Genomic DNA, 19,127 nt, shown 5'->3' with positions numbered 1-19,127 from the left:
ATAGGGCTTTTTCCCCTTTTTTGAGGCCTTTAGGCCCCGTTGATTGACTTTGAGCATTAAAATTTTGATTATCAGGGCCCCTTCATTCTTCGCTAGGCCCCATTTAAATTTTTGAATACTATATAATTTTGAGGTCTCGCTTGCTCCTCCGTCGCTTTTGAAGCCTCAAGGGCCCCGTCGTTTTCGGGCCCCCAAATGCCCAATACCGCCCAATGTTTTGATGAGTCTTCAAGGACCTGAATTTTTAAATTAGCGAGCCCTGCTCCTTCGTTGTAATTAGCGAATTTAATAATCTAGTCGCATTGTTTTCTCACCCGTTCCGATCAGTTCGCCTTCAAAATCTCTATAGGCAATGTGAGCGGCTTTACGAGCAGTAATAGTTGCTTGCAGTATTTCGGCCACGTTCACTCAATTTTGTTTGGTAACGATTTGCTTCAGCTGTAGCAAGTTTTTTGTAGTTAGAAAAATTCAGGGTGGGAAATGAACATTGCTCGATTGAGAGGCCTGCCGAAACCATATGTAGTACCGCGATTGGACTCACTTAGAGTAATAACGTTTTCTAAAGACCGGGCAATTCTTTCTAGTTACCAATGTAAACTAAAAAGGCTCACAGCTTAGTTAGGAGTCGATTTCAGTAATTTTTGATGCGAAACCTCGTGGTTCTTCGTTCAATTTTGACTGGGAAGCAAGTATCAGAATGCTTAAACTCGTACCCTGTCCATTGTCCCTTTTTATAATGTCATGCCAAAGACCGTTAACTGGACCGAGTTTAACAGAAAGGAACCAAGCCACATCAGCTATTGTCAAGTTTAACTCTGCAATTAAATTTTTTACGAGAGAACGTTTGTTCGGATTTCTTTGAAAATTTTAAGGAATTTGCTCCGTACCATGGAGAATTTTCACTGAAATTTGCACGAGAAATCCGCACAACCATTTTCATGTAAAAAACTTAAATTGCCCAATTAAATTTTGGCAAGAGCTGATGTGGCTTGGTTCCTTTCTGCTTAACACGGTCTAACTATCTTTGATTACAATGCAAACAGAAAGGGCTTCCCTGAGCGAAAGAGCTATTTAGGGAACGACTATGAATACTCTGCACCTCACTTTTACTCATTGAAAAATTGCATAATATATTCCGAAACAGATGGTCGAGTGGTGTACTCGCTTCTAGCTCCTTCGAGCGCGACTCCAGAGTTCGCCGGGTTGCAGAATCTCCAGGCGCGGTGCATGGAAATGCTGACGGCCGGCCTGAATGCCAAACAGGGGCGATGACCAATACGATGGACCAATACGGGAGAATAATGGGTGCGGCGATGGGGGCGGCCCTTGAGTCGTTTCCGCGTCCGCGAGGGCCGCATCCCGGAGAGGGGCGACAGAGCAGGACGACCTTCGATCAGTGGGACCTACTACATCCGGCCCCCGGGTGGTGGCCGCCCCATCAGGAGGTCCGTCACATCACGGAGCAGCAGTAAAAGCGGATCCCGCCAGCTCTCGAAGCAGTCCATCTCGTTAGTTCCAAAAGAAGCGTCTCTGGACGTAGCGTCTCTAAGAAAAAAGGTGCGTGATTTTTCCTCTTCTCTGCGTCAGTGGCGTGGGCGTGCTTTGCGATATAATCGATTGTTATGCCATTTAAACCTACGGAAAAGGATCGATAGACAGGGGTGTTCGCAGCGAACACCTCAATAATCGATTCTGTATCATAGGTTTTAAAATGGCAGAAAATCGATACATCGCAATTCACGTTACGCCACTGCTCTGCGTATGTGACAAAGCTGGGAAAGATGCGTTTTCCCCGCAATAGAGTTACATATCGACGGCGTAAGTCCGCAATCACATATTTCGTTTGCAGTGTCTGATAATCTGCGCCTCGGTGTTATTTTTTTAAAGGAGAAAGAAATTGATAACCATCCATTGAAGTTTTTTTTGCAGAATTTTTCTTCGCACAGAGAAGAAAAATCAAGGCGGTTTTTAAAAAATGCCGTTTGAGTAGTTTTCCGTTTTTAAAAAAATAAAGTATGACAGGAAGTCTGCGACGTCGCAAACCGAGTTATGTGATTGCCGACTTAACACCGTTGATATAGGAAGAGTACGGACATGTCAAAATGTGGGCCCAAAAGGGCAGCCAGCCTTGCAATACGAAAATGTCACCACCAATCATTAGAATTCCAATATCAAAACCAAGATGGCCTTAGAATGTTCATAATTGAGGCGTATCTTCTTCCAAAGTCGAGTGAATTTATGAAAAAAAAAAAAAAAAAATAGGTCGAATACGCACTTTACTAACTACGGGTCGTAACAATGTAATTCATAAATCACCCTGGAATCAATTTATATCCATAGGTTGGCTCCCCTTTTTTATGCCCTAAAAAACTCCATAACCCATCCCTCAAAATTACCGACATGTCAAATGTTGGGATTTTGAGGAGGGGAGGCTCTGACCCCCTCCTGCAGGAATCTCGTCGGCATGGGTGAGCGATTTTGAACTTTCAGACGTAGATTTATGTTGCAATTTTCCGAGTATCTATGACGAAACTGCAGAAATGCGTAACTCGGTTTGCGGTGTTGCAGATTTCCTGTCATACTTTATTTTCTACATGGAAAACTACCAAACGTCATTTTTTCAAAATGTTAGTGATCTTTTTTTCTCCTCATAAAGAATATACTTAAAGCCACGCGATGTTGGTTCGGTCTGATTTTTTTAAAAAAAAATGGGAGCGGAGATTTCGAAACACTGCAACGAGATAGTTGGATTACATTTTGCAATAAGGAACCACTATTTTTGGCTCATCAAAGAAACAACATATCTGCCATTGGTTTCCCTGCGCAGAAAAGTGCTTTTATGGAAGAGCCATCAGAGATAGTGGTTCCTTTTTGTAAAATGTAATCCAGTTATAGTTGATAGTTGTTGAGTAACACGCAGTTTTGCAATTTCACCTTCGATGTGTATCAACGAGGCTTTCTAATAATTCCTGATTTGCACTATTTTGATGGAATGATTTTCCTTTTTACCTTAAAGGATTTTCAGACTCATTAAACCAGATCCTGAATTTTTAACCGTCACAAGAAGTTTTAGATATTGGAAAGAATTTAACGCGGTATTGCAATGAGGTCAAAATGGACCAAACGTTTTTCTGATGTTTTTTTTCTTTCTCCTCCAATGTTTCTTCCTTCTCCATGTGCAATTAAATTCATGTCTAGTGAATCATACTCCGCAAACATGGAAAAAACACAGGATGCAAACATGTTTTTACATCATCCTGAAATGTGTAAGTCATGAGAGTGACGGCAAAGGCTTTTCTCAACCCCCTTTTTTGCGGCTTGAAAGGGCACGGGAGTTTAATCGTGCGTGACCTTGACGACATAAAAACGTATCTTTTACGGTCAGTTTCGCGATCCGCATTTGCCAAAAATTTCAACGGAGTGTTGATGGAATGACAGAATTGAAATCAGCGTTCGTCATGAAAGAACCGGAGCCCGTTTATGACACACAAACGTTGCGAGTCAATGAGGCATTTTGACGCACCGATGAGAGGCGTGGTGCGTCAATTCAATTCAATTAAAAGTGTAAAAACAAGGCGAAAACACTCCGTAGTGGCCACCTCACCTTAATTTGACTTAATCGACCAGATTTTCCCGTGAAGTATCTCGTCTCAAAATTTCCGCGTTGGCGTGTATTTTTTCCGCAAAAAAAAAAGCGTGCCTTCGCTGGCCACATCGGTGATGCGTAACAACCGACATTAAATTATGACTTACAGCGGTGCCAAATCAATTCCATTTTCGTATAGGTGGAACCTGTGACCTCTGTGGGATGAGAAGTTAATGTTTAAGCAAACTGGACCGATCTAAAGCACTGTGCGTTGCCACCAAGAGTGCAGTTTATTTATTCTGTCATATCGGATCGGCAAAACCGCTAGAATTGTGATGAAATGCCCTAGGAAATATTTTAAAAATTTTTCGCCAAACGATATATATATAATGGAAGTTTGCCCGTAGTTGGCTCCCGTCCATTTTTAGGTGGGTCGAGTTGGCTCCCGTTTGAAAAAGGGGGTCCCCTCCCCTATGGGTCGAGTTGGCTCCCGTTTGAAAATTGGTCTTTTTTGGTGGGTCGAGTTGGCACGTAAGCGTGCGTTTATTTACGCTTAACGAGAGGTGCGCGTTCTTCACTTCATTGAGGGGGAAGATAACAGACTCGATGCCGGGAACTACGATGCTATTCTCCTATCAAAAATAATCTTCGCCTTCAACTGCACGCATTATCTAGTACGCACCCCTCCCTCCATCAGGTGTCAACAACATTGCGTGAGACGTGAATTAAGAGTAAGTCGCCAGTATTTCGACTGCGGTCCAGGCCGAAAGAAACGACCGCTCAGTGTTTCCTTTTTTGTGCGTGTTTTCTCTTTTGTATGTATTTTAGATTTTTTAAATTTTTAAATTGTGTGAGAAACAAACATGGATGAAATTTTAAGTGAAATGTTAAGTGAAAAAGGGCAAAAATTAATTATATTAAGAAACTTCAAATTCAGTTTTCATAAGAAATTAGCGGGAGATGTAGAGCGATGGAAGTGTGTTAAGCGATTGTGCAAAGCCTTCATAAAGCTTGAAAACGGAGTTCTAGTGGAGGATCAAGCTAATCACGTGGGTCACGCTGCAGAAGCTGAAGGGTCATTGTTGCGGCAAAAAATATCTAACACCTTAACCCACTCATTTCAAACGGGAGCCAACTCGACCCCTTAGGGAGGGGACCCTTTTTCTAACGGGAGCCAACCTCGACCCTTAGGGGAGGTGGGACCCTTTTTCAAACGGGAGCCGATTCGGACGTTTGGGAGCCAACTCGGGTACGTCCATTATAATAGCCCATGTCTGGATCGACTTCCAAAAACGGGTCGACCTATTAAATGGACTTGCCATTTGGGAGATTTTAACCAGTGATGATGTGAATTTGTGAAACTTAAATGCAAGGGTGGGGGAATTGTATGAGCAAATCAACGCTGAAACGATGAAATTCGTGGTTCAAAATGGGAGCCTTTTAGTGTGTATAAAAAGGGTTAGATTTCGCGTAGAACGAGATGATGTCACCCTGCACCAATCGGTAACGAGTCTGGATCACTACGGCTACGAAAAATGTTCATATTTTTGCAAGTGAATCACAATAAATTTGTGGAGTGATTTGCTATTTATCCGGCGGTATCGTGCCTACAACGATTTTAAGTGCCTCGATCACAAAAAGATTGACCTATAGTCGAATATCAGCCGATACTGATAAGGAAAAAAACTATTTTGAAATGGATCCGACTACTGCGGCACTCATTGCCTTCAATTTCCCACGATTGGAGTGCGTCTGGAAAAAAAAAAAAAACATTCAATTCACGCAAGCTTCAAAATTGGCTTCCCCAAGGCTTTTGAATACACTCTGCCTCCTCTTTAATATTAGAATAATACATTGAAAATGGTCCATTAAGACGGATAAATAACTTACGGGAGTGAGGTCTGGCAACTCAAGAAAAGAACTGAAGACATGCTTAGGGCAACCGAGATGGACTTTTGGCGAAGGTCTGCTGGGATATCGCGAAGAGAGCGTATCCGCAATGAAAAGGTACGCGAGATAATGGGTGTGGAGAAGGACATCGTGCACGATATCAGGTCCGAGCAGTTGGTCTGGTATGGACATGTGCGAAGGATGGCAGATGATCAATTGCCCAAGCAGGTCTTCGATTGGGTTCCTCCCGGAAGGCAACGGCGTGGACGTCCTGTGAAAGGTTGGCGACAAGGGGTGGAGGAGGAGATCAGAAGGTGCCAATTGCCTGATGATCTCTGGGAGGATAGGGGGCAATGGCGATTGGGCGTCGCAGAGCGCGAGGCGGCGCTATAAAAGCGGCTTTATGTATGTAACACGGATAAATTGTGACGCATCCCCTATTTTGAACTGTTGCAGGGCGGAGCTCGGGGAGCAGTAAACGAGGCAGAGGCTCTCCGAAGGGTAAAAGGACCAAATCTCCGAAAAAAGGCACACCTAAAAAAGACAAAGATGATGACGATGATGATGACGACGGACGATGATGATGACACACCAAGCTCCTCGCCCAGCTCGCCTGCTCGGCCTCAGAACCTCCTCATGCAGCCTCAAGTACCCCGTCAACAAGTCCCCCCACAACCTCAAATCCGTCAGTCACCCCCGTCACCTCAAAGAACCCTGCAACAACCGCCCGGACCGCCGAATGGTTTACGCCAGAACGACTTGCCCATAGATGAACTGACGCGGAGGCTAGAGGAATATTCGCGAAATCCCACACCCCCTGTTCAACCCGTTAACTCCCCGTCGCCGCCGCGGAGGCCTCTCAGTTTCGTCCCTGGCGTTCCTCGGCCTCCTGCTCCCGCCAGGCCAAACAGCCCCACCGGCGGTCCCGAACCAAGCGCGAAAACCGAACAGGTATATTTTGGATTACACGAGACCTGGCGAAATGCGGAAAGTGGAGACGTTCGGGGAGCCCCTCACTCCGTCGAGACACGGCCTCGAAACTTTCCCGACGGATCTTTTACACCTCCCCGCGAATGAGTTTGAAAGAAGGGCGAAAAACAACAAAGGTCAACCTCAGAAGATGGATGGGATACCGGACGACGTAGCCATGGCGTTCGAAAGACTCTCACCGCAAAAGAGAACTCCAGTGCGGCGTAACGGCTTGGATACGCCGTCTTTCATGAATGGCGTTGCTGGTCACCAAAGATTTCGCTAGCCGGCCAGGTTGGCCTAGTGGTCAGCGGTACTGACTCTAGGTCAATAGGTCCCGGGTTCGAATCCCGGTGGTGGCGTCTAATTTTCACGGAATTGACGAGTAGATCTGCTGAAACAGATTCTCCTCGGCCCTAATCCCTGAAAATTGGAAAAGCCTGGAGCATGGAGATTCCCACGATGTCTTACGGACACTAAACATTGAATGTGTCGATTTATTGCAATATTATCAGGTGAAAAATTGCGATTTCATCGGTTAAATTTTCAAGAAAATCGCGATATATCGCAATATTATCGAACAAAAGATCGTGAAAATTTGAGATAAAATTTTGATGTTGATGATGTCTACGGACACTAAACATTGTCTAAAGTTGGCTGAAGGTGCTAGACACGAAACCATTAAACCAGCAGAAAAAAAAGAAGATTTCGCTAACGATTTTCCAGATGTCTTAATGAGTCCAGTGTTCCATTCAAATGCATACAGGCCTGTGTGTATCTATTATCCAAGTAGCGGTGATCGCGATGAGTTGCGATTTGATCGGAGAACGTATCACGATTCAATCGCCGTCGATTTATTGCAATATTATCGGGTGAAAAATTGCGGTTTCATCACGTAAATTTTCAAGAAAATCGCGATGTATCGCAATATTATTGAACAAAAAATCGTGAAAATTTGAGATGAAATTTTGATTCAATCGAACGCGATTTTATAGGGATAAAATTGCGACACGATTGGGTATAATCGCTCAGACGTTGTTGATTCTGCGATTTATATTGTAGGAAAATCATAAAAAATCGCAGCTTAATTTGAAAATATTGCGATTTTTCCGTTAAAATGCTACTTGGGTAATGAGTGAAACCTGGATAAGATGCGCTTGTTAAACATGGAGTACTGGCGGTTGAGCCCGATGGATCCGCAAAAAGAATGATGAACTCTGTTTACGTGCATAGTTTCCATATCCAGGAGAGAAGTACCATCCACTGTGAAAATACGGCGCGTTATGTTATCCATCACGTCATTGTGCATTTTGTATCTTGTGTCGGGATCTTCATGTTACGCTGTGTAGGTAGAGTATAATAAGCACGGTATGCGTCAGATAGATGACTTATTTTTTGGGTGTTCTGTCAAAAAAAAAAGAAAGAAAGAAAAAAAATAAAAACGCACGATGGTATCAAACGTGAAAACTTGGCATTTTCAACTGGTCGCATAATTTTTCCCCGAATACTTGTATTTCAATATTCGTAGAAAGATTCTGTAATATTTGCAACTGACCGGTGTTTACCTACTATGTGAAATATCATCGTTGTGTAGACGAAAGAACGGGAAAAGATATTATAATTGTAAAATTTCCACCTTCAAATTGCATACATAATTTTAAATTGATGGGCACTTCTGATTGAAAATTTCATTGAATTTTCTTCTTATTACAGGTAAATAAATCAGTAGAATTTCAATAGTGATTATTGTAGGTAATATCAATGGCTTTGAAATATTGAATGGCTCGAGTTCAATAGTTTCATTATATCGACGGTGAAACTACCAACCACGTATCTCGGTTTGCGACGTCGCAGACTTCCTGTCATACTTTATTTTTTAAATGAAAAGCTACTTAACGTCCAGTCTTGAAAATTTCCGTGATTTTTCCTCTTCGTGCGGAGAAAATTCTGTGAAAATTTCAAGGAATGATATTGATTTGGTCTACTTCAAAAAAATAAAATGTGAGCGGAGATTTTTAAACACCGCAAACGAGATACGTGGTTTGGTAGTTTCACCGTCGATATCTTCATTAGGCCCTCGCGACTGTTACTTTAGTCACTTTACTGGACATTTTCACTAATTGAAGCGATTTAAGGCGCCATTAATGAACATTAAGAGACGTTTTGAACTTTTGGGCATTGGACGTGAACAGTATCTAGCTTGTAAATATTTTATTTCAGAGTTTTTATCTTATTTTCAATAAAAGTGCCCACACACATGCATTATGTCTTCAGTAAACGTACAAACAAAGTGTGGTGGAGTCAGGTACTTTGTGCCTTAGAATGGAACAAGAAAGTAAATTAGAGAACTATGTGACTGTTTGAGAGGCAAATTTTACAGAATTCGGCACAAGGAGCACCGAAAAATTCAAAATATTCACTTTTTGAAATTATTTCAAAGTTGAAAGACGATGAACCGCGAATATGAGAAAAGCGCGGATAAATTTTGCCAACATTGTTGCCTGTTTTAGAAACGATTCATTGCGAACACTTAAGACATTACTTCATGATGCAAATTCTTAATAACTTTAAATTTTAACCCGATGATCTGGAGAATACTAGAGGGCGTTTAGTTTTCAACACAAGGTACGCTTTGCCTATTTCCATGAATATGAAAATTAATATAGGTAATGATGAAGTGCCTGATCTCATGTTCGATATATTCTTTGAATTATACCCTTTTGACATTATTTCATTGATTTTTGATTTATGTTTGGAGTGTTACATGTGATGGATGTTTTTTTACGTTACTCCTAGAAAATGAGAATCGATTTCAGTTGTGGAAAAAGTGATAAATAAACGCAATACCAAACATTCCTACGAATATCTTGAGTAGTTGTGCTTCATTTCCTTATTCATATTATAAACCCGCTGAATGACAAAAGCTACTTCCTATTTTTTCAAACAAAGAGTGATGGTTGACCTACATCATCATGATATACATATTTAAGTACATGTATCAAGCTGGGAAGTGTCGATTAAAGTAACAGACACTTTTTCCTTGATGTTTATACCAGCCTCCTCCGTCTGCAAATGCGAATTTTTAAATTATAGAATTTTTGGGCATTTTTTCTATTTCAATTTTCTGAGAAACCTGGCAATCAGCTTGGATGCCAGAATCGCGCGCACCGCCGGACCGTTCGCTGTGTACTGCTTATGCAACCAGTCCCGCGTCCCACGCACGCATCACGTGGGCACGCGTCGCGTCGCGCGCTCTAATCACGCGGCCGCGCGTCGCGTCGCGGCTATAAAAAGCGAGCGGCCGCGCGTCTCATCACCAGTCGCAGCTCAACCGCAAGAAGAGTAGCAACCACGGTAAGTACCTCCAAGTACACACAGCTCTCATCCATCGGCGCGCTGGTCCATCTCTAACTGAGCTCTCCACGGCTCCAACGACTTGCGGGTCTTCCATGCCCACATCGCCCGGAGCGCTACCGCACTGGGCCAGCCCGAGGAGCCGTCTCTTGGGGTCTCTTCGGCGTCTCCAAGCGCAAAAACCAACGTGGACTTCCATGTCCAGATCGCCCGGAGTGCTATCACACTGGGCCAGCCCGACCGAGCTATCTCGTGGGGTGTTCTAAGCGCTTCCAAGCGCACAAACCAAGTCCTCTACAGGACAGCTGGCACTCGTCCGCTCTTTCTCAGGACCAGCGCTAGCCGACTCTAAAAGTCGCACTCCTTTTCATGGTGCCGAAACCCGGGAACTATTCGTTGAATAGTTCTCTGTACGAATCTTAAATTTAGCTCTCCCAACTAAATTTTATGCTATTTAATTTTCATCCAAGAAAATTTCATTCTATTTAATTTTCCTAAGAAAATTACTCTACTAAAATTTTCAGGAAAAATCATTCAGCTAAATTTTTCTGAAAAATTTAGTTGAAATGGCGGGTGATCAAGACTCCTCAGGTAAGGTGCATCCAGGCACACCAAAATCGAGGGAAAGTTCTCCAGCGCACCTCGCCGAACTAGCAGCGCTCAAGGCGGATCGAGAGAGAATTTTTTCTGCTACCCAGAGTATAGCGGATATTTTCACGAGTGAATTGAGCGAAAAAAACTACAGGGATCACGAGCGATCCCTCCTAAGGATCCAGAAGTTGCAGGCCGACTTCGACGCAATACAATCAGCCGTCCTAAAGGCAAATGTATACGTCGTGAAGGATGATAAGGTACCTGTAACTGCTGTCCAGAAATCTTATGACGAGCTGGTTCGTTCATTAGAAAAAATCTATCAACAAAAATCCAGGAGACCGGAAACATCAAACGGTGACAATGCCGTTGGCGGCGTACGGCTCCCTAGGTTGGAACTTCCTACTTTTAGCGGAGATTATTCAGAGTGGACGTCCTTTTACAACTTATACAAGGCGACCATCCATGATAATGAGAAACTGAAGCCAGTCGAGAAACTTCATTATTTAACTTCTAAGCTCAGGGGTGAGGCCTTGGAGTTAATAAAGAATATAGAGGCCGAAGAAGATCAATACGCTGTCGCCTGGGATTTGCTGATAGGAAGATACCAAAACACAAGAAAGCACATATCTCATCACTTTTTTGGACTGCTTGATATGCCATTCATCAATTCTGATAAGGACATACCTAATGCCTTAACTCAGATCAACAAACATAAGCATGCGCTTCGAGCATTAGGCTACGACTCGAAGGATTATGGACCTATGGTGGTAGCAGTCGTTTTGCGGAAATTGTCTCCATATCACAAGAAGCGTTTTGAAGACTCCAGGACAGATTCCACTGTTTATCCAACGTTGGAGGATGTCATGAACTTCTTGGAGAAGGAAAATGCAAAAATCGATGATGTCTCATCTAAAAGAGGTGAAAAATCAAGCAACGATAATCGATCACAAAAGAAGGCCTTGTATGTCGGAACAAATTCTCAGTCAAGGAGCAATGCTAACCAAGCAGAGCCAAACAAGTCGGCATGGCGCAAGGGCAAGGGATCATCCAAGTCCCAAAATTCAAGTGGTAAACGACGAAATGAATCTGAAATATCTAATTCTGATTGTCCCTGCTGTCAAGAAAAGCATCCATTATTTTTATGCGCTCAATTTAAGGCCAAAAAGACTGAAGATCGGAGGAAAATCGTCGAGTCTCTGAAAAGATGTGTAAACTGTCTCTCTCCAGGAGACTGCACGAGTAATAGCTGCAAGAGCTCTAGAAGGTGTTACGTCTGCGATGAGATGCATCACACTCTGCTACACCGAGACAAGAATTACTCCATGGGTCAAGAAGATAAAGGCAGTTCCAAGAAGGTGATGATGGGCACGAAAAAATCAACGAAGGCTACAGTAATGTTCGCCACCGTCCTCGTAAGAGTAAAAACTCACAATAGCTCCAAAATTGTGAGAGCAGTTCTCGACTCCGCTGCACAGGGGACGTTTATTACGACCGAATGCACTCATGCTATAGGGTTGCCTATCGTCCAAGGGGCAGGAGCCATCCAAGGCATATCCAGTCTCCCAAGTTCTACTCGTGGTACGGCCACTGTGACTCTGTCATCTGTAGACAATAAAGTGTTCGCTAGGGAACACGAACTAATCATTTTGGATAAAATCACTGATTTTACTCCTTCCACGTTCATCCATGATGACGTGCAGCACTTAGTGCGCGGTTTACCCATGGCTGACCCAGAATGGAACCAGCCTGGGCCCGTAGATCTTTTAATTGGTGCGGACCTCTTTCCTGTCTTAATTATTGGAAAACCGCGGCCTCTGGGCACAAATATGCCCTATCTTATTGAAACGAGGTTGGGACATGTGTTAATGGGATCTGCTCCAACGCAATTGCATCCTCCCATGGTGCTCATGGCTGAGTTGGAACAAGGTTCCATTGCCCAGCTCAGCAAAGATATTCAAAATTTGTGGCAGATCGAGACAATACCTTCCAGAGAGCCAACGAAGCCTCCTGATGACCCGGCTGAAATTTATTTTCGTGAGAATGTCGAGCGTCTGCCCAACGGACAATTCTCAGTACGACTACCGTTCGCAAAGCCTCCAAGCGCGCTGGGAGAGTCCTATCCACAGGCACTTCGGCGTTTTCTGGCTTTAGAAAGACGTTTCAAGCATCAGCCAGAGTTTCACAAGCTATATGTGGAATTCATGGACGAATATCAGAAGAACGGAGTTATGACTCTTGCTCCGGACAATGTTATGGAGGGTTCACACTGCTTTCTTCCTCATCATGGCGTTATAAAGGAGACTAGTTCCACTACGAAACTTAGAGTAGTTTTCGACGCAAGTGCAAAGACAAGTACCGGCGAATCCTTGAACAGCGTGCTCCATACTGGACCTTCTCTACTAAAGGATATCAGAGACGTACTAATGGGATTCCGAAGACACAAGGTTGTGTTCTCCTGCGATATTCGGCAGATGTACTTACAAATTGCGCTACACCCTGAAGACAGAAGGTACCACCTGGTGTTATGGCGTCCTAACAAGGAAGCTCCTGTGCAGATCTATCAGCTAAACCGGGTCACCTTCGGTGTAGGCAGCTCGTCGTTCTTGTCGAGCAGATCGTTAATAGAGCTTGCCACTCTTTACAAAGACCGGTACCCCAGAGCATCCAAGTTAATTCTGGAGGACATTTTCTGCGATGATGTGATCTCAGGGGATAGAACCGTTGAATTAACTCGATCTCTCATCGAGGAGTTAATTGCGCTACTCAAGGAAGGCAACTTTGCGCTCAGGAAGTGGACCAGCAACGACTCAAAGGTTCTGGAAGGCATTGCCGACGAAGATTTAGAGGTACCATTTACCTGGGAAGATCCTATGACTTCCTCATTTTCTATGTTGGGTCTTCATTGGCTCCCAAGACCAGATGCATTTTCATATCGAGTGGACCAACCCATCAGGGCTACCACGAAGAGAGCAGTCCTCTCTGCCATAGCCAAGATTTACGACATCCTTGGCTGGGTATCACCTGTGACATTTCTCGCCAAAACATACATGCAACAGCTATGGTTGCTCAAGTTGGGCTGGGACGAACCCCTGCCAGGGGGATTCCAGACCAAATGGGACAAATTCATGCTTGCGCTCTCATCCTTAAGGCAAGTTCGAATTCCAAGATTATTGGCATTAGAAGAATCCCTTGTGCAACTACATGCCTTTTGTGACGCATCTGAAGCCGGTTATGCAACCTGCATTTATATCAGGACCAATGAGCCACCACATGACACGAACTTGGTAACAGCCCGTACCAGAGTAGCTCCGTTGAAGAAGATCTCTCTGCCGCGGCTTGAGCTCTGCGGAGCGACTGTGTTGGCGGATTTAACGGATTATGTGACAAAGCAGCTTGATCCATACTATAATATCTCTGGCATTCACGCCTGGACTGATTCTAAAATTGTGCTCCAGTGGATCCAGACCCCATCTTACAAGCTGAAGACATTTGTGGCAAATCGGGTCTCCCATATACAAGAGCTCTTATCCAATGTAATTTGGCATCATGTCCCTTCTAAGGACAACCCAGCCGACTGTGCGTCACGTGGACTTCTAGCGTCCGAACTCTTGAATCAAGAAATCTGGTGGAAGGGGCCAACATGGCTTCGAGAAGACTCCTCACAATGGCCTGCAGCTCCGTTACCGCTCGCGACTGACTCAGTTCCTGAGAGCAAGAATCTTGCAGTATTATTGGTCTCCAAGCCTATTCAAACTTTCTCTAAATATTCTTCATGGACTAGGACTAAGCGAGTCTTGGCTTACATCCTTCGCGCAATCACTCCAAAGAAGTCACGATGTGGAGGAGAGTTAACCATGGGAGAATTAAAGAAGGCTGAGCTGCAGCTATTCCGGAAGGTTCAAGAAGACTGCTTTCAGGATGACTTACTCAAACTGAAGAAAATTCAAGATGGAGTGAACATCTTGTGCGCTAAGCCGGTTCAAACTTTAAGTCCGTACTTGGATGAAGATGGCCTAATAAGAGTGGGAGGTCGCCTTAAGAATGCAGACCTCGCTGAAGGTGAACGGCACCCGATCCTGTTATCCGGGAAGCATCACCTGACTCAGCTGCTTATTCGCGAGTATCATAAGGATCTCGACCATCCTGGAACCCAAACTCTACAATCTCTTCTCACAAGGCAATTCTGGATAACCGGAGCCCGAAGGGCAATTCAACATTGCGTTCATCAGTGTCTCAAGTGCTTCCGAGCGAGACCAAGAAACAGCGCACCGCTAATGGGCGACTTGCCTGCACCTCGTGTAACGCCCAGCTCCCCATTTACTCATACTGGCATGGACTTCGCAGGCCCCTTTTCTGTAAAAACCTACAATCTTAGATCCGCCCGGACCGTGCAAAGCTACATCTGCATATTCGTTTGCTTCTCCACGAAAGCTGTGCACATAGAGTCTGTACACGATCTAACATCTAACTCGTTTATTGCAGCTCTAAGAAGATTCACAGCCCGTCGAGGGTGTCCCACGGACTTGTACAGTGATTGCGGAACTAACTTCGTGGGCGCGGACAACGCCTTGAAGAAATTAATTTCCCAAGAGTCGAATGATCTAAGCGAGCATGCTCTAGCAAGAGGCATTAAATTCCATTTTAATCCTCCTGCGGCTCCGTTTCAAGGAGGACTTTGGGAAAGAGCAGTGCGTAGCATGAAGGAACACTTCAAAAGGATTGTCGGAGACCAAAAGCTCCAGATGGATGAATTTCAAACCGTTTTGTGTCGGATCGAGGCCATCTTGAACTCCAGACCTCTTACGCCAATGTCAAATGACCCAAATGACCTCGAGGTTCTGACTCCTGGTCATTTCTTGATAGGCAGGCCTGTAGTATCCCCTCCAGAGGAAGAACACGGGGACACTCCTCTTCCCAGGCTCAAGAGGTGGAAGTACGTGGAAGCTCTCTCTCAGCAACTTTGGAAAAGATGGTGTAGTGAATACCTGCAAACTCTACAAAAGAGGAATAAATGGCTTAAGACATCAACTCCGCTGAAAGAAGGTGATCTCGTGCTCATTGAAGATCCTCAACTCCCCACCCTTTGCTGGAAAAGAGGTCGGGTGTTGCAGACGTTTCCTGGGAAAGACGGGCAAGTTAGAGTCGCCACCGTGCGTACTCCCACCGGCGAGCTCAAGAGACCCGTGCTCAAGTTATTTCGTTTGCCTGCGGAGGATTGATCACCCACCATTAACTGCTAGTTGTTAAGTCTAGCTCTTATTTCATAGTATTATACAGAGTCTCCAAGCTCTTTAAATAATGTTGTTTCTTTTTCTTTTTCTCTTTGCCTCTGCCTCCGCCTTTCCTAATGAAACCCCCTTTGTGGTTTCATGGCGGGCGGTATGTTTATACCAGCCTCCTCCGTCTGCAAATGCGAATTTTTAAATTATAGAATTTTTGGGCATTTTTTCTATTTCAATTTTCTGAGAAACCTGGCAATCAGCTTGGATGCCAGAATCGCGCGCACCGCCGGACCGTTCGCTGTGTACTGCTTATGCAACCAGTCCCGCGTCCCACGCACGCATCACGTGGGCACGCGTCGCGTCGCGCGCTCTAATCACGCGGCCGCGCGTCGCGTCGCGGCTATAAAAAGCGAGCGGCCGCGCGTCTCATCACCAGTCGCAGCTCAACCGCAAGAAGAGTAGCAACCACGGTAAGTACCTCCAAGTACACACAGCTCTCATCCATCGGCGCGCTGGTCCATCTCTAACCGAGCTCTCCACGGCTCCAACGACTTGCGGGTCTTCCATGCCCACATCGCCCGGAGCGCTACCGCACTGGGCCAGCCCGAGGAGCCGTCTCTTGGGGTCTCTTCGGCGTCTCCAAGCGCAAAAACCAACGTGGACTTCCATGTCCAGATCGCCCGGAGTGCTATCACACTGGGCCAGCCCGACCGAGCTATCTCGTGGGGTGTTCTAAGCGCTTCCAAGCGCACAAACCAAGTCCTCTACAGGACAGCTGGCACTCGTCCGCTCTTTCTCAGGACCAGCGCTAGCCGACTCTAAAAGTCGCACTCCTTTTCAGTTATTTTGACTTCAGAGACCTTAAAACGTCTAGAAATGATGGAATGGGCCGCGGCCCATGGCGGCAATTTTAGGGGGCGGCAAATTTTGCAATTTTTTAAATGTAAGTATTAAAAAAAATTGGATTCAGAAAAAAAATTACAAGCAAGAAAATGCGACAAAATCTCTCATTTCCAGAGAGTATAGTAAATTCTAATTTTGTCGTCTTTCGGTGATACAAGAGACAGAACCTTTAATTAGTCGAGTCTGGAACGACGTGGTGCAGAGAGCGATGATAACGAAGACTTGAGATGAAAAGGAGAAGCCCTCGGCGCAGCGGTCGGCATTTAACACACATCAGCGCCTACAAAACTGCATGAATACTTCACGCATTGCGTCAAACACAATGCGGTGAGCAGCGGTCGACGTGAAACGCATAGCGCCTACAAGACTGCATGAATACTTCACGCATTGCGTCAAACACAGTGCAGTCAGCGCGGCGCGGTGGCAGAAGTTAAAATCATTAAACCACATTTATGTTTGTTCTTTCATAATTTTTTTGTTCATTTCTTATAAATGGAAGGCCTTGTCCACACAGAGATAGGTTCACGGAACTTAACTTTCGCGCAAAGTTCCGTGAAATTTTGCTAGTAGTGTCGACAGGGCTTTCGCAAAAAAATGTTTCCAACACGAGTAAACGCGTCTTATGCACCCCTCCCCCTCCGGCACTTCACTTGATAGTTTTTATTGATGTTTCAAAACGAATGAGAAAGGGGCGGCAAAATACAGGCGGCCCATGGGCGGCAAGTAGATAAATCCGGCCCTGCCTATCCCCCTCCCCATATTTTTACTGTGCTTACGCAGATCTAATAGCAACTATCAGATTTTGAAGTTCATTTTTAATTTTTTGTATCATATCCTAAGTAGCTTTTTCAAAGCAGTATCCTAGGAGAAAAGAAAAACCCCAACCGGTTTTGCAAGGCATTATCTTTTTTATGTTTTTCATCGTGTCCCATTTTTGAAAAAACACAATCCATTATATTCTCTGAAGTGAAAATTGAATTGAATTCAAAATATAAATACTGCATGGATGATTTACAAATGACAATTTTTTTTATCCAACGAAAGTTTGAATTTAGTTTCCAACCTCTATTGCTGGATTACGAAAAGGAATTTTAAGCACGGAGAAAAACAACAGTCACTACTTGTCACGTCACTTATCAAAAATACATAAAAAGGATGATATTCAATTTAATTTCATAGCTACTAAAAGGATCTGTCCAAGTGAGTGTAAATAGAGATTCCACACGCACAGCCTCGCGGAACTTGAGAATGCCGTTCAGTTAACAAACACAATTTCATTAAAAATTAAAATGAGCTCATGAAGGATTGAGACTAATTAAATGCACTTTTTTCAGTCTAGGGAATATCTTGAAGACATTCGCGGTAATGAATGCTCGCCGTGGGAGCTTTAAAAATTACTAAAACAAAGTTTAAACGTCGTTCTCGAATTATTTGCGACTCTTGCCTTTTCTCCATGCCGTCCACCCTTCTCCCCCCCCCCCCCCCCGGGCTACACTACACCCACCGCCCGCGGCCCACCGCAGCTAACCTGTACCCCAGTGGCGTGGCGTGCTTTGCGATATATCGATAGATATGCCACTCAAACCTATGGAAAAAGATCGATTATCAGGGTGTTCGCAGCGAACACCCTAGTAATCGATTCTTTACCATAGTTTCAAATGGCGAGATATCGATAATCGATCATTCACGCCACGCTACTGCTGTACCCAATCGTCTTTCGTAGGTGTTGTGAAAGCTCCCTTAAATTTGGAGTTTCCTTACCTGAAAATATGACTCAGTGACCAATGAAACAAATTTCACCATTTTTACAGTTAGCTAATGAGACGAATAAAATAATAAAATATTAAATGAAATATTCACAAGACCCAACTAATCGAAAATGCAAAGGCTTATTTTTTTAAAAAAACTGGGAGTTGATTTGCTCTGAGCAAACTATAGGTATATGTTAAAAAGCTCCGACAAAGCTGCTTACGTTTTCCATTGAAAATTTATTTTTCGACTTTTCAATCCAACTCGACAAAATTGTTCTATCTACTAGAAATTCTGCCTTCCCGGATTAAGGTCCTTTTCTCAAAAGGCGGTTTCATAGGTAATAACTCCACATTCCTGAAAAATGCTCTCTAAGGGCCGTAGATCAAAAGGAAGAGTACTTAAATTGGCATGTGAGCCATTGGAATAATCGAATTATCGAGATACATTTAAAAATCAATTTATCGAGCCGATAAGCGAAATTTCCCGTTCGTAGGTATGTTTCACCATTAACTTAAAGGAAGATTTTCCGGGAATGGGAAACTAAAATAATGTTAAAAAGCTCCGACGAAGGTAATACCGTGTACACAATTTTTCCGATGGGACGGCTTCTAAACATATAAAAATTAATGGGATCATTGTTCATGTGTAGAGCTAAAGACCATAAAACTTTGGATCACCGCATCGAAAAACTGTAGTCAGGAAAAAATTTACAAAATCCTTTGATTTTCAAAAATTCGAAAATTTTGAATGGGAAACCAGAATTACGCCCCCCCCCCCCCCCCCCCTACAGGCTACTGGGCAGGACGAGAGGAGGTAGAATGATGGGCTTCTCTGCGGTTCCAACTTTTCGTCCTTTC

General features: G+C 44.1%; 2 protein-coding genes across 2 annotated transcripts; both read left to right on the top strand.

The window, feature by feature from the left end:
• The first annotated feature begins 1,464 nt into the window (after positions 1-1,464).
• On the top strand, positions 1,465-8,185 carry LOC140225969 (uncharacterized). Its single transcript, XM_072306013.1, has 3 exons — positions 1,465-1,557; positions 5,933-6,427; positions 8,159-8,185. The coding sequence occupies exons 2-3, from the start codon at positions 6,026-6,028 to the stop codon at positions 8,183-8,185; spliced, it is 429 nt and encodes a 142-aa protein (XP_072162114.1). The 5' UTR covers positions 1,465-1,557; positions 5,933-6,025.
• Positions 8,186-10,365: 2,180 nt separating this feature from the next.
• Positions 10,366-15,612, top strand: LOC109036986 (uncharacterized). The gene has a single exon (XM_019051441.2). The coding sequence runs from the start codon at positions 10,366-10,368 to the stop codon at positions 15,610-15,612; it is 5,247 nt and encodes a 1,748-aa protein (XP_018906986.2).
• The last annotated feature ends 3,515 nt before the right edge of the window (positions 15,613-19,127 follow it).

This window comes from Bemisia tabaci, unplaced genomic scaffold (assembly GCF_918797505.1).
Source record: "Bemisia tabaci unplaced genomic scaffold, PGI_BMITA_v3".
In the NCBI taxonomy this organism is placed as follows: domain Eukaryota; kingdom Metazoa; phylum Arthropoda; class Insecta; order Hemiptera; family Aleyrodidae; genus Bemisia; species Bemisia tabaci.
This window is presented reverse-complemented; position numbering and strand designations above follow the sequence as displayed.

Bases quoted from the DNA above. Each gene is read 5' to 3' on its own strand.
- LOC140225969 (XM_072306013.1), top strand. From the start codon at position 6,026: ATGATGACGATGATGATGACGACGGACGATGATGATGACACACCAAGC. The intron at 6,428-8,158 runs GTATATTTTGGA...TTCTTATTACAG, and splicing joins CAAGCGCGAAAACCGAACAG to GTAAATAAATCAGTAGAATT.
- LOC109036986 (XM_019051441.2), top strand. From the start codon at position 10,366: ATGGCGGGTGATCAAGACTCCTCAGGTAAGGTGCATCCAGGCACACCA.